The sequence below is a fragment of the Carassius auratus genome, chromosome 30, assembly GCF_003368295.1.
Source record: "Carassius auratus strain Wakin chromosome 30, ASM336829v1, whole genome shotgun sequence".
Classification (NCBI taxonomy): domain Eukaryota; kingdom Metazoa; phylum Chordata; class Actinopteri; order Cypriniformes; family Cyprinidae; genus Carassius; species Carassius auratus.
Genome location: NC_039272.1, coordinates 17003960 through 17017987, shown reverse-complemented (window position 1 = coordinate 17017987; position 14028 = coordinate 17003960). Strand labels below are relative to the sequence as shown.

The 14028-nt window shown below is 39.1% G+C and overlaps 1 protein-coding gene across 1 annotated transcript in view; it reads left to right on the top strand.

Moving 5' to 3' along the window:
- The window catches only part of atp2a3 (ATPase sarcoplasmic/endoplasmic reticulum Ca2+ transporting 3), a 51880-nt gene that overhangs the window by 19425 nt on the left and 18427 nt on the right, over window positions 1–14028 (top strand). Inside the window, exons 4-8 of the mRNA XM_026211785.1 lie at window positions 2797–2901; window positions 3732–3870; window positions 9083–9163; window positions 9253–9338; window positions 10052–10516. Of these exons, the coding sequence (XP_026067570.1) occupies window positions 2797–2901; window positions 3732–3870; window positions 9083–9163; window positions 9253–9338; window positions 10052–10516 (876 nt within the window). The remainder of the gene's footprint in view (window positions 1–2796; window positions 2902–3731; window positions 3871–9082; window positions 9164–9252; window positions 9339–10051; window positions 10517–14028) is intronic.

Genomic DNA, 14028 nt, shown 5'->3' with positions numbered 1-14028 from the left:
TTGTGTGTGTTTGTGTGCTGGACAAATGCTATGGTGCTATGGAAATACTCCGGGGAGATCAGCCCAGTCTTGGAACTCATTTGTGTGCATTTTTGAATATATTAAAATCTGTAGCATTCAGCTTTCCTGATTTTTTTGCATGTTATGAGAACAAAGCCTGTCGGTATCTAAGTGATGGAGGAGCCGCAGAGGCAAAAATGTAGTTTTCTTTTTGTGTGTGTGTGTGAAGTGTTATGAGGGTATGATAGCCTGACTCATTCTAGAACAGCATGTGCTGGGAACGAGAGCTATTGGATAGAAACAAACAGATCTAAATGTGCAGCCATGCGACTGCTGGTCCCAAGACGCCCGAATTGGTTGCCCATTTTCATTTAATTTCAGATAACTAGCTGCATTGCTTCTGTCCTGAGAAGTTTTTCATTCCTTTTGTGTCATCTTTCATTTTTCAGGTCAGCTGTTTCTAACATCCTTCTCGTGTAGATCTTGTCCGTGCATTTCTGGTGTACAGCTCTCTCTGCATTATCAGTCACGGCTTCAGAAGATCTCTGGCAGATTCTACATCAGTGTAATGACATTTAGCTATTTTCTATTAGAGCTCAATATAAAGTGAGAATCTTTCACACTTGAGACTTCAGCACTGCACAGCCCTGCACGTCATCAGAGAAAAGGTCACTTGAACAATGGATAGACTTCCTGCCTTTAAATGGTAAAGAGTATGCCCACCTAGAGGCTCTTCAATTTGATGTTTTGAGAAAAGCCTCTCAGTGGAGCAGTTTTGAAGGAGTTTTTATGCTTCCAGGGTTGGGGTGAAAATTATGAATTTAGGTACCACTTCAACGTGAAAATATGTTATCAGAAACCTTTCCTAAGGTCAATTTTTGGTCACTGTGAATAACCTGTAGCTAGTGATGCAATAAAAACTTTTAATTCATGTTTTTGGTATAGTATTCACAGTACTTTCCGTAAAAAATGTGAAGTTAGGAGTTTGTATAGGCCATCAGATTCTAAAACGTCGAAATAAACCTCAAATCTGGATCACAGTTGGCTCAAATTGATCCAAATACTGTTTTCAGTTGTCTTGTAATTGTAGAGAAATCATTTCATGGTATCTTAAAAGGATAGTTCACTCCAAAAAAAATTTTTTCATCATATTCTTACCCTACATATCTTTTAGAACCTAAATGACTGACGTTTCTCTGTGGAACACAAGAGATGTTGCTTTGAAGTCTTTGAAAAATGTTCAAACTAATAGCGATTTGTTTGCCATTGTTTGCAAGCGGAACCGATCTAGTCAGTCCATTTGTATTCTGTTTGAAGTGTAAAAACTCGAGGGAATGCAGAGAGGATCTACAGTCTACTGATATTTATAGGTGAATAGACCTCAGTCAGACAAGTTGCCCAGAGCCATGATTTGACAGGATTTAGCTGAGCTCTGTGATCTAAACTCTAAGCCACTCATCTGTGTGGCTTTCCTCAATATTTCAATAATCGTCATCTTTCCATCCATTTTGTTTTATGAACTCCTTTTTGCTCTTCATCGCTGTCTTATTTTTTCTATTTTTGGTCTTTACATTCACTCCCCCTTCATTCGCCTGCCCATCTTATTTCACGGTTACTCAGTGACTTAAAGAAGCCTCTGCTTGGGACTCATCAGTTTGTAATGAAACGTTAAAGACAGACTGCTCTATGACTGATCTGTATCTAAGTTGCTTAGAATTAGGTGGAAGGAGAGAGAGTGCTGTATGAATACAAAATGTGGAGGACACCAGGAAAACTGGAGGAGGCCATACAACTTAGCCCGTCCCTTATCTTTAATTTTGTAACACTTGCACTACTCTTCCAGTCTCTATCCCTCCCCTTCATTTTTTACTTTAAAGGGTAGTTCACCCCAAAGTTAAAGTTCTGTCTAAAATTACCTTCCCTCATGTAGTTCCAAACCCATAAGACCTCCATTCATCTCTGGAACACAAATTAAGATATTTTTGCTGAAATCTGAGAGCTCTCTGACCCAGCATAAACAGCAACGCAACTGATATGTTTCCAGAACAAGCACATTGCATGAAATTCATTTCAGCTTATTTTAGCTTGGGTTTTTCTAAAAATGCCTCCCATCGTGAACTCCAACATACAGTCTCTGCCCGGGGCATGTACCTGATGGCATGATTTCATTGGAATATTTGTAATGGGTGTGGAGTGATGATCCAGTATTTTGTTTCATAACAGCCAGAGCTTGATGTTTATTGTGCTGTTTATTTAACAGTGGTACTGTCAGATCCTGGGTTCAACAGAAAATACGTTTTCAGTTGTTTGTTAGTTGGAATACTTTGCTTTCTGTGCCAGCAGAAGATGTTTTTTTATGTTCAAGAAAGAAGTCCACTCTTCAAGTCTATATTAGTTTGATCAGAAAAAGTACATTAAAAGCGGTAATGTTGTGAAATAATATCACAATTGTAAAAATCTGTTTATTTTGAAATTTAATTTAATCCCGTGATGGACAACTCAGTTTTCTGAGGCCATATCTACAGTATTCAGAAAGATAATCATGTGTAACATTAAAAATTTCTTGCAATGCAATGTCTCCTTCCTAAATAAAAGTTACAATTTCTTAATTAATTTAGTTTCCAAACTTATGCTGGTGGACCAAATGATGAACTGTGTGTATAAATATATTGTGTCTATCTTTTTTTTTTATTTATTTAAGGGTATTTGTGAATACTTGACTTCTCATTTCAGTAACCTTAACAGAAGTGAGCTTTGAATGTGAGGTAGGAGTAATTGATGTTGTTTGTTCATTAGGTGTTGGCACTGTTTGAGGATGGGGAGGAGTCGACCACAGCCTTCGTGGAGCCAATTGTAATCCTGCTCATTCTGGTGGCCAATGCAGTCATTGGAGTCTGGCAGGTGGGTGTGTGTGGGCTGAGAAACTGAAGGACCACAAGGAATTTCAACTAATGATCAAATCTATCTTCTCGATGACGAAGAGCGAGTCTGCTTGATGTCCTACTGTTTAGCATTAGATACTTTACTACTACTACTACTACTACTACAGTCTTGTGTTCATAAACATGACAAGTGATCATCGTTTAGATTTGTTTATTAGTGCGTACAGAAGGATGTGACATGTAATTTACATTTACAACACCGTATCTGAACACAGCAGTGGACAGCTTTGACAGTGCTAAGAGATTTACCTAATTATTGTAATCCTATTAATCCTATAATCCTCGTCATGCTATATTTGACTTCTGTTTGAATTTAGAAATCACATTTCTTAACTCTGGGGAAAAAAATTAAAGAGGAAAAGTTGTGTATGCTCGCTAAAGTGCTATGACTGTTAGACCCTATTAGAACTATTGATATTAATGATGCATCTGTCTAACTTTTGTCTGACAACCGATATGATGGCCAGTACTTTCTTTTTTTAAATATTTGATTTATAATATACATTTTTATATAATTAATTATATTATATTTTTTAATTCATATAATTTTTATTTTCTAATATTCATTTGAATATTATAAATTATATATTTTTATTATCTAGCTTTTTAAAGCTTTTTATTAGAACATTCAAATGTACAGCAAGAGAATTAGATAACCATTTATTTTGAAAGCTGTAGGAGTAGGCTACTGTTGTTTAGCCTTATCAGACCAATGGCATAAATGAAATCAAATGAAATACGGGCTGTGCATCCTTGCTGATTCCTTTGTATGGTTTTGTATGGTCTCAGGAGCGAAATGCAGAGGATGCTATCGAGGCTCTGAAGGAATATGAGCCAGAGATGGGCAAAGTCTACCGCATGAACCGCACTGCCGTCCAGAGGATCAAAGCTCGAGACATTGTGCCTGGAGATATAGTGGAGGTTTCTGGTAAGCTTGGACCTGTTTCTACTCTTTCCTGTTCCCTTTCATAATTTTCCCTACTCTCTCCGTCCCATTTGATAAAACCTCATCTGCTCTCAGTCACTTTCCTTGAGTAAATTGAGGTACTGAAATCTGCAGAGATTTTGTTTGTGGAACAAAAAGGATACTCCACAACCTCCAGCTCCAGAGTCCTGTGGACATTTGGAGGTTTCTGCTGAACATTTACCCATGTGGTATGACATAATATGCAGTGGAGCTGGCCTGGTCCTTTTTTTTTTCTTTTTTTCTTTTTTTCTTCCAGTCATTACCACCTTGCTGTACCCAAAACACACAAACACGGCTGTCGTTTTCCCTAGTCTTCCTATTGGCCTTTGTGTGGCTGCCCAGAGTGTGCATTTCACCGCAACTGTGCCCTGAACGGGAACCCTTCAGGGTTTCTGTGTGTGTGTGTGTGTGTGTGGGCTCCTTGCCAAAAACTTGAAGGCAGAGCAGGAATATCCCAGACTGTCTTACGTAAGTGGCTTTCCTGTGAGTTTGATGGTGCCAAGCAGAGACATGCAGGAAAAATCAGTGTGTGTGTGTGTGTGTGTGTGTATTCTGTTCATTGTACGAAGCTGAAAAATGACTAGTCCTCTGCCTTACCTCTTTTTTCAAACATGCTTTTTTCCACACTGTCAGTCCCACCATTCTCCACCTTCATGTGACTACAGGTTTACCAAATGCCTCCCTCACACATACAAACATGCCCACTCTCTGTTAGGGATACTGCCAGTGTATATGTAGACACTGAGATAAAAATAGGCCTGTTGCCTTTCTGTTATGGCTTGTCCAAATCTGTGCATCACACTCAAACATGTAAAGCTAGTCTCAGCGTTAAAGTCATCATTCTTTGCTTCTCTAAACTCCTGCTTGCTAATGATCTCCAGTCAGTGTCAGTCAAGTGTGGAGTAGAAGAGGTGAGGGGAAAGGAGACGACAACAAGGATCTGCTTTTCACTATTACAGTGAAAACATAATAAAGGTCAGACTAATAATGCCTATGTTACACCACAAGATTTCCTGATTCATGTTTAAGAGCATCCGCGTTCATTCAAAAACATGGATGTGGCCACATCGCAGTGAATGGGAGTGAAATTGAGACTGGTGCGGGGGGAGTGAGAGGAAATGTGTGCACAGAGAGATACAAAATGTGAGGGAGGTGGTGAAGGGGGAGCGGTGTGAGAGAGCAAAAGCATGAAAGACTGATGAGCAGGAGGGAGCGATAACGCAGCTAGATGCAGAGTGAAAGAGACAGGCTGGATTAAAGAGATGTGGATGAGATGTGGGTTACATTACCTGTCTTAGCACGGTGGTAAGGTGCACCGTTTGGACTTATGCCTCGACAAGCCCACATTCCAACGGCCAGATTCTCCTCTCCACACACATGCACACACTCCTGCTGTCAGACTTCACTCCTTGACACCTATGAGCCAAGTCACCATGGTAACCGGCCCTAGAGTCCCTCCCATGTCAAGGTCAAACTGACAGACATGTAACGTAACTACCAGACATCACTGTCAGTCCAGATGTTTCCAGCATCAAGTTTCTGGCTTGAGTGTGATGAAATTGCACCCAATCGGTTCATATTTTAAGTCATGTTGAATAGGATTCTGGACGAGTGAGATGTAACTGGGGGAGGTAACAAGCAAAATGCAATAAAATAAAAATTCTGTGACCATCAAAAGTTGTGCATCATGGTTTGTGACTGGAAAAGAAAGCAAATCAGCTTTACATATAAGAAATAAGTATATATAAGAAATAAATTATAAATCGGAATTATTATGCTGATAGCCCTAGTTTTTGCTCATCTTTGGGTTTACACAAGGAAAATGGAGTAAACGTAATGCTAAATTAATACAAATTAAATATTTACCACATTTTACAACATTTAAATTTTCACAGTAAATGTATATTTAAACAAATATATATATATTTAACTGCCTTGTGTTTTAGAAAGGTGGTCCTTTGCAAAGCAATTCTTTGTATCTAGGAATAATAACATCAGAAATGTTCACAAATCCTTATCCTACAGCATTTTGAACACAAACATTTTTGTTGTGGTGTAGTTAAACACTGTGACCAGTTTGATAGATATTCTTGTGAGGGAGATTTTTGGTATTTTCCTCTTCCTGAGGCCTAGAGCACTTCCCAGCCTGCAAGCTGAACAAAAACTAGACAAGGTGAATTAGTCTGGGGGGAGAAGAGGAGAGGTGTTTCCACACCAGAGGTCTGTAAGAGTGGAAACGGCTGGAACGCACTCTATCTTCTGTACTTTGTTATCATTGGTAGTGGGGGAAAGCGAGGTGCCACTTTAAGTTTAAGATCCGTCCGCTGGTTTATAGCTATGAGAATCCACTAACGAGGTGTAGACACATTCACACACATGCTGAGTTCATTGATTATACTGTAGTCGTAGCATTTAACAAGTCCTGTTCGGTAAGTGGGAAGCGCTGGCAGGACGGAGGTGTTGTCAGCTGCATCTGCTGAAATATTTCTCAATATCTGTCTAAACTGACTATGCCGATGACATAATCTTGTTGCTAAGCTATATCAAACGTGTAAGCAAACACACAACCCGGACCTAAAAACCCTTTCACTTGTTCTGGAGGTTGAATGAAAATTACACAATGGAAAAAGGCACTTGTGAGAACTATAAATTGGTTACTACAGAAAAAAAAATCAAAACAAATGGCAACCAAAAATAACCCACAACAGCCATTCCCCTCTCCTCGCTGCAGAGTCTTTCCTGTACCCGCCATTCGTGAGTGGCAATTCCATCAGAACTTTTGGCGCGTTCAACCAAATGAATTGGAGGTTGGAAAACTGTGTTCAGCCATTTTTTTTTTTTTTTTTGCATGCATGAGTACTATAGATATTTATAGATTGTTTACACTTTTCAATTTCCAGTCAGCCCAGCATCGTGTCAGCGTTCGGCCAACGTTATGTTTGCGGTAATCACAGTGTCCAAAGTGGAACTTTCCCTCCACTGTTGCGGAGGCTTAAAAATAACATTCTCACTCCATTAGAATATCCAAAGAACCAGAAGAGTTTACAGAAAGCCTGCAGATTTGGGAAAACTTTAGTTGTTTTTTCACGCTCTTTGGAATGAGTAACAGTGAAGCATCGACTGTGTTTTTTTTAAATAAATTCACTTCAATCCCATCATCTTTTAGTCATACCCACAGGCTGTTAGAGACCGTTTTGATCAGCATTTGCAAACATCTTGCACTCGCCAGCCTCTGTTATTACAACGTTCCACATTTACAAGTAAGCATGCGTCACCCGTTCTAATCAAGTTTATGACCGTTGTCCATGGAGGCCTGTTTCCTGCTATCAGATGCTTGCCATCTACTGTCATAATGTCTTTGTATATTTAGCTCACTTTGCATTGTTCTGGATCGGTATGGCAAAAAGTGGTTCACATTAGCATTTAGATGGGTTCAGTACCCATTCCAGTGAGACTGAGTGGGTGGAAGACACCGCTGAGGGGGGAGAGAGAGCGCGATAAAATCCAAGAAAGAGAAGAGAACGGTCCATCGTTCTGGGAGCATAAACAGTCTCCTGCCCACCGTGCCCTCTCTATCCCAACTCCCACACAGAGCTGCCCCTGATGGGGGTGTTGTCTCCCAAGGCTGATGTGAGCCATTCCTGCGACGTGGGAGGAAGAGAGACCACACGGCTGAGAAATCATATCCAGAGGGTTGGAGAGGAAAGAATGGAAAAAGAAAGATGGGATGAGAGAGTGTTTTACTGTACATGATAGTATTATGCAACATCATGTGACTATGACTAACAAATGATTTATTGTGGAGCAAAACAACAGAAACAGACTGACGATAATTATTTTTTTTGTCCTGTGAAAAAGTTCCACTTAACCATGACTTTTTTCTAGATTGTCTGGACCACTCAACCATATGTCTAACAGTGTGTAAGAGACTAAGGGGAAGTGCGGCTGCTGTCTTGCATGCCTTGCTGCCCCCAGGCACCTCAAGCTCAGCCTAAGGGTTTAAATGGAGCATAATTACTACACTAAGGGACTCTAATGGCTGTAAATTGTCCTTTAAGTTGCCCCCACAGCCTCTTTGTCCTGGTCCAGGAGCTATATGACATGGGGATGAGAATTTGCAAGCTCACTGACACCCACCCATATATATATATATATATATATATATATATATATATATATATATAGTAATATACAGTAGATGCATATTGTATGATAGTTGTATGTGTGTGTTTAAATAAATCAAAGAATCCTGAAAGAAATGATCAATTTACAGAAAACTATTAAGCAGAGCAACTATTTTCTAAATTGATTATAGTAAGAACGGAGTGTTTTCTGAATAATCCAAAGAAGAGTGATGGTATATGTTTAATGATGGCAGGAATTCAGAGGAAATCTCTGGTGCTTTTGTTGGAAAAGCCATTGCTCACAACAACTTGTCAAGGCTTTTGTTTAATTGCAGTTTTCAGGGAAAAAAAGTTTCATCATTTTCAATATGCTCGATTTATGATTTGCTGTATCATCCTTTGTTTGAGCTTTGAATGCACAAGCAGATCCCTGCAGCTTGTGCGATGAGTATATTTGAAGCTTTGTCTTAATTTCTCAGGAAGGAAGGAGCAACAGTTCATTAAGTCATGCCACTACACAATATCTACTGCTCAAATTCTAAATGGCTACCAGAGTTCACAAAACCCAGTTTAAATGTACACCTATTGACTGATTCTGTCTCATCTAACTGCCTGGGCTTTTCCCAGCTTGTTTTTTTTTCTATTCTTTTGTATTAGAAACTTTTTTTCTTTTAAACATAGTGCATGAACTCAATATTGATCACTCCATGTACTCTCATCAACTGGCTATCGAGCGGTGTTCCAGTGTGTCTGCAGTTAGTCTTCGAGGTGGTGTCTCTCTCACTCTTTTACAATTTTTTTTCCCTGTTTCAGTTGCTTTTTTGCTTTGCTTCAGGCTTTGTTTCCTAGTAGCTTGACTTCGATCTGTTGTAATGAAGTGTTTACCTGAAACGAGGTCAAGAACAGCCTTAAATGATGGCTGTGCAGTGGCCTCTCTTATTTCATGTTCATGATTGCAGTTTTGACCCTTCAGGCATATGTCCTACACACCTTTTTTACTTCTTTTTTTTTTTTTGATGAATTAACTCTCAACCCATTTTATTTTCTAGTTGGAGACAAGGTGCCAGCAGATATCAGGATCACTTCAATCAAATCCACCACCCTGAGAGTGGACCAGTCAATTCTCACAGGTACTGTGGACATCTGAGATGAACAGCTTAGCATTTCACTGCTCAGTTCTCGGTATGGCTTGATTTAAAACTACCAATGTGTTCTTTAGGCGAGTCTGTGTCTGTTATCAAACACACTGATCCTGTGCCAGATCCACGAGCTGTCAATCAAGACAAAAAGAACATGCTGTTTTCTGTAAGCATTTCACTTCCTGTTTTGAGAGGAGAACTGCCTCATGTGCATATAAGCCTTATATTTGCATATAAGAATTACCTAGCTAGTAGCATGTTTAGTCATGTTATGCATTACGTAATTATTCTTTGCTATGTCATATATATATATAGGGTTACAGAGGGTATAATAAGACTTAGGCCTAAGTATTTTGATCAGTCTAAACATGCTCTTCCTGTCTGTGTTTGTTTGTGGTCATTCAGATGCTATAAGTAGGCATGCATTCGTTTGCTCTCAATCCACTTAGGTTGCGTTAACATCATCTGGGGATAGGGAACACCCCAGGTGACGTTATTGGCATAGTGAGTGATAGTATAACGTCAGAGTTAATGCAGTCTGCCTGTTTTCTTCTTTAGTCGTTTAAAATAAACTATATATGGCCTCTGTGCTTTTATAGTCTCACTTTATGCATTTTCCAACACATTGTGGTAATGAAAGATGTAGTTTCCTATTAGAGGAAAATATCCCTAATGACATTATAGCCAACTCCACACAAGTCAATGATTTTTCCAAACTATGTTTTATAAAATTATATGAGACTGAGGAACTTCTGATGCTGCTGTTGTTGTTTCCAAGTCTGCAAAAGTGTAAATTGAGATTTGAAAAGTCTTTTGGTGGCTTTGTTCCATTTAAGTGTATATGTGCTTATATATGCATGTTCTCATGTTTTCCAAAAGGGCACAAACATTGCTGCGGGTCGGGCTATCGGTATTGTTGTCTCCACCGGCGTTTCCACTGAAATCGGCAAGATCCGCAACCAAATGGCATCAACTGAACAGGAGAAGACCCCGCTGCAACAGAAGCTGGATGAGTTTGGCCAACAGCTTTCAAAGGTCATTTCCCTCATCTGCGTCGCCGTCTGGGTCATTAACATCGGCCATTTCGCTGACCCGGTCCATGGTGGCTCATGGATTCGAGGTGCCATCTACTATTTCAAAATAGCTGTGGCCTTGGCAGTGGCAGCCATCCCAGAGGGTCTTCCAGCTGTCATCACCACCTGCCTGGCATTGGGCACTCGTCGTATGGCCAAGAAAAATGCCATTGTCCGTTCTCTGCCCTCAGTGGAGACGTTGGGATGCACCTCTGTTATCTGCTCAGACAAGACGGGGACCCTGACAACCAACCAGATGTCTGTCTGCAAGGTGAGTGAATGGCCGTTCAAGCCAGATGCATAGTTGGTGTCTTATTCAGCATCAGAACTGATGTCTGCGGGCAGATCTTGATTTTATGCCTGGGTAGATGACAGCTTCATTTTTCATCTCGGTCGTCTGCAGACATATGGTCGTGTGTGAGCTTTTTTCTTTTTATTTAGAACTGAAACAACACAGATTTGAACCTCTTTTTTCATACATTTACAAGAGGTGATTTATTATGGACTATAACCCGAGCCAGAACCATTTTCAAACTGTCATGAAGTAAGGCAATGGAAGTCGCCTAAAAATGGCATTTTATTTTTTGCTAAAATCAGGATTGATTTCCCTGAGAAATACCCCTTTTTTTGTGTGTGTGGTGGGGGGTGGGGGGTGAGGGGGGATGCAGACCAGACCCGACCCTTGAGGCCGGGGGAGCATCATGTGAATTCCTTTTAGACAATGGCTCGGAATTCTTTCCCACTGATTCCAGGCTTATGTATGTGTACCCTATTTCTGTGGTTTCTGGTGCACTGGCAAGTGGGTTTCACAGGCCTGGAGGCTACAGTGGTGTTTACCATCAGAGCAGGTCTTTGATCTTGTGCCAGGGCCTCTCATACAGAGCTGAGTGATGCAGCAGCTTTCTTTGGCTGCCATATGGAAGACCACAGAAACATACCAAGCACAACATGAGAGTTAGAAGTACTAGACTTGGTGGGATGCTGAAAAGCAGTCCAGAGCCAGTTCAGAGACTCAGCTGCACTTTTTAAGTGCTTAGAGACACGGCGTGATTATTAGGTTTTTGTCCGGTGTACTTTCAAAAAATAATTTATTATTATTATTTTTTTTTTTTACATGTGCCCTTGTAATTAGGCCTTCACGATAAATTGCATGTGATTGTCACTCGCATCTCGTAAGGAAAAGCCGTTTCTGTGATTAGTAGTAAATCTTCATTACATGCTTTCTGTAATATCTGATCTAAAAGCACGTTGGAAATTTACTTCTATTAGCAGAACTGGCTTTACTGATGAGATGCACAAGACAATCACATGTGATTTTTCCTGCAGCCCTACTTCAACTTTATTTTAAAACTACATCTCTTTTTTGATGATTTTTTCAAATTTATTTTATATCAATACATTAAGACTAAGACTAGACTTGTCTCAGCCAGTGGGTACGTTTAAGACAGGACTACATGATTGTCCAATGGCAGTCAGGCAGAGTGTTTGGGAAACTGGTGTGAAAACAGTAGTTGGTAACACTTTAGAATAAGGTTCCATTACTTAATGTTAGTTAACTACTTTCGTTAACATGAACTAAGCAAGAACCATCCTTCTACAGCATTTATAAGTCTTAGTTCATGTTAATTTCAACATTTACTAATGCATTATTTAAATCAAAAGTTGTGCTTGTTAACATTAGTTAATGCACTGTGAATTACCATGAACTAACAATGAATAACTGTAATTTCATTAACTAACATTAACGAAGATGAATAAATAAAGTAATAAATGTATTATTCACCTTGAAGCTTTTTGATCCGGTTAACACACCCATGAACTATCACTGAATTTGTGTACTTGTTTCCTATAGAATTAGTTTCTTTAATTTTTTACCACTGTCATATCTTCACATTCACTAAACAGAAAAAATCAAGTTCCCATGTTTTTTATTGGCATGACTTGTACCACCTATATTCAGAGAGGTGTGTGTGACACATAGTAACCCGAGGACAGCCAAGAACCACCATGTAGTTTCATTACTTGATTTTTTTTGTGTGTGTGTTTTAAGGTGTCATGGCATTATTTCAGTGCCATCACTCTGGCCTAGAGGCTGTTCTTGTTATTACTGAGATTTTTTCTCTTTTATGTCGTTGCTTTCTCAGAGCCAGGACATTTGGAAATCACTCTGAGACACTCACTCAAGGAGTACGTTTGTGTTTGTATGCAATGGAAAATCCTTAACTTGTACAGGCAAGTCGGCAGGACGTGATTGCAACAGCTTTTACGTTATATCCTTCTACAGCTGCAGATGTGGCTCCATCAAGGCCACAGGCTTTTTAGTCAAACCCCTGAGGTAGATCCGTGTACAATATTACAAGAACCGGTTCTCACTTCAGGCCATTTAAAGTCAGAGTTCAGGCCTTATATACAGTACATAGCTTTTTGTCACCGTGTTCCATGCTATTTCAAAAGTAGAGTGCAGGAAAGGTTTGGAGAATTAATTATTTATTTTTATTTTTTTCACCATTTGTACCTCTCCTTCCCTTTTTATTCATTTACCAGACTCCTTGCATTTCCAGTTTCTAGTTTTGCGATCTATATGATTTCAATTGAAAAGTCATGATTGGAATATTGAAGTCATATCAAATTATTATTATTATTTTTTTTTTTTTCCAGTGTGGTGCTGCACATGTTCATGTAAACATGTTCCATTGTGAGCTGCTCCATTGTTTTCTCTGTTTACAAAGAAACCTGTATGTTTGTGTGTGCTTTTTTGCTAAGTCCTATGGCATGGAGATTTTATAACCCTGGTTGCAATGCCTCACTGAACGTGTGTGTGTGTGCTGAAAGTCCGTCAGTGTGTCTCTGCCCGAGGTGTCTCCTGTGTTTAACAGCAGGGTATTCCCATTGTTCAGAAGCTGCTTAATTCCCTGCAAGTGCCAGGAACCTTCCGGAAAGAGTCCCACTGCACTGTAGTAAATATTTACGCACTCCGCACCCTGATCCCAGACCTGCAGCGATCAGAGCTCAAACATTAAGAGCGAGCACTGTAGTCAAACACCACGACATTCACTTTACCAGCTCTTCCTGGACACAGATTTAACCTAGTATCAACCTTATACATCCTATTTAAGGTGTAATTGAAATAATTTAAATAAAAGGTCATTCAATCCATAATCGAAATTAAGAAGGTTTACCCTTTATCCTGGAAATAAATACTCATTTCGGGCTTAGTTACATAACAGACTGTGCTGTTCTTTCAGTACATAGTATGCACCAGTATATTGATCAGATATATATATATATATATATATATATATATATATATATATATATATATATATATATATATATATATATATATATATTAACTGTGTGTGTGTGTTTGTGTGTGTGTTTGTGTGTGTATACACATAGAAAGAGAGAGATGTGTGTATATGGTATCTCATTAACATTGCATATCCATTTGTGTATAAATAAATGTCTTTGTTTGTCAAGCAGCTGTAAATTAGCCATGATAAAAAGTTGGCCAGACATTATTGTGAAATACACTGCCACATAAAAATATATTGCTAAATCCTGTTAATATATGTAAATTAAAAACTCAGGGCGCAGTTTATTTTAAGGTCAAATTCCTACTATTTGCTATGAGGTTTGCCTCTGTAAACTTCTAATTTGCTGCTTAGTAATTATTAACGTAGTTGTGAAGTTTAGGTATTATGTAGGATTAGGAATGAAGAATATGGTCATGCAGAATATGTGCTTTATAAGTACTAATAAACAGCAAATATGTTAATAATA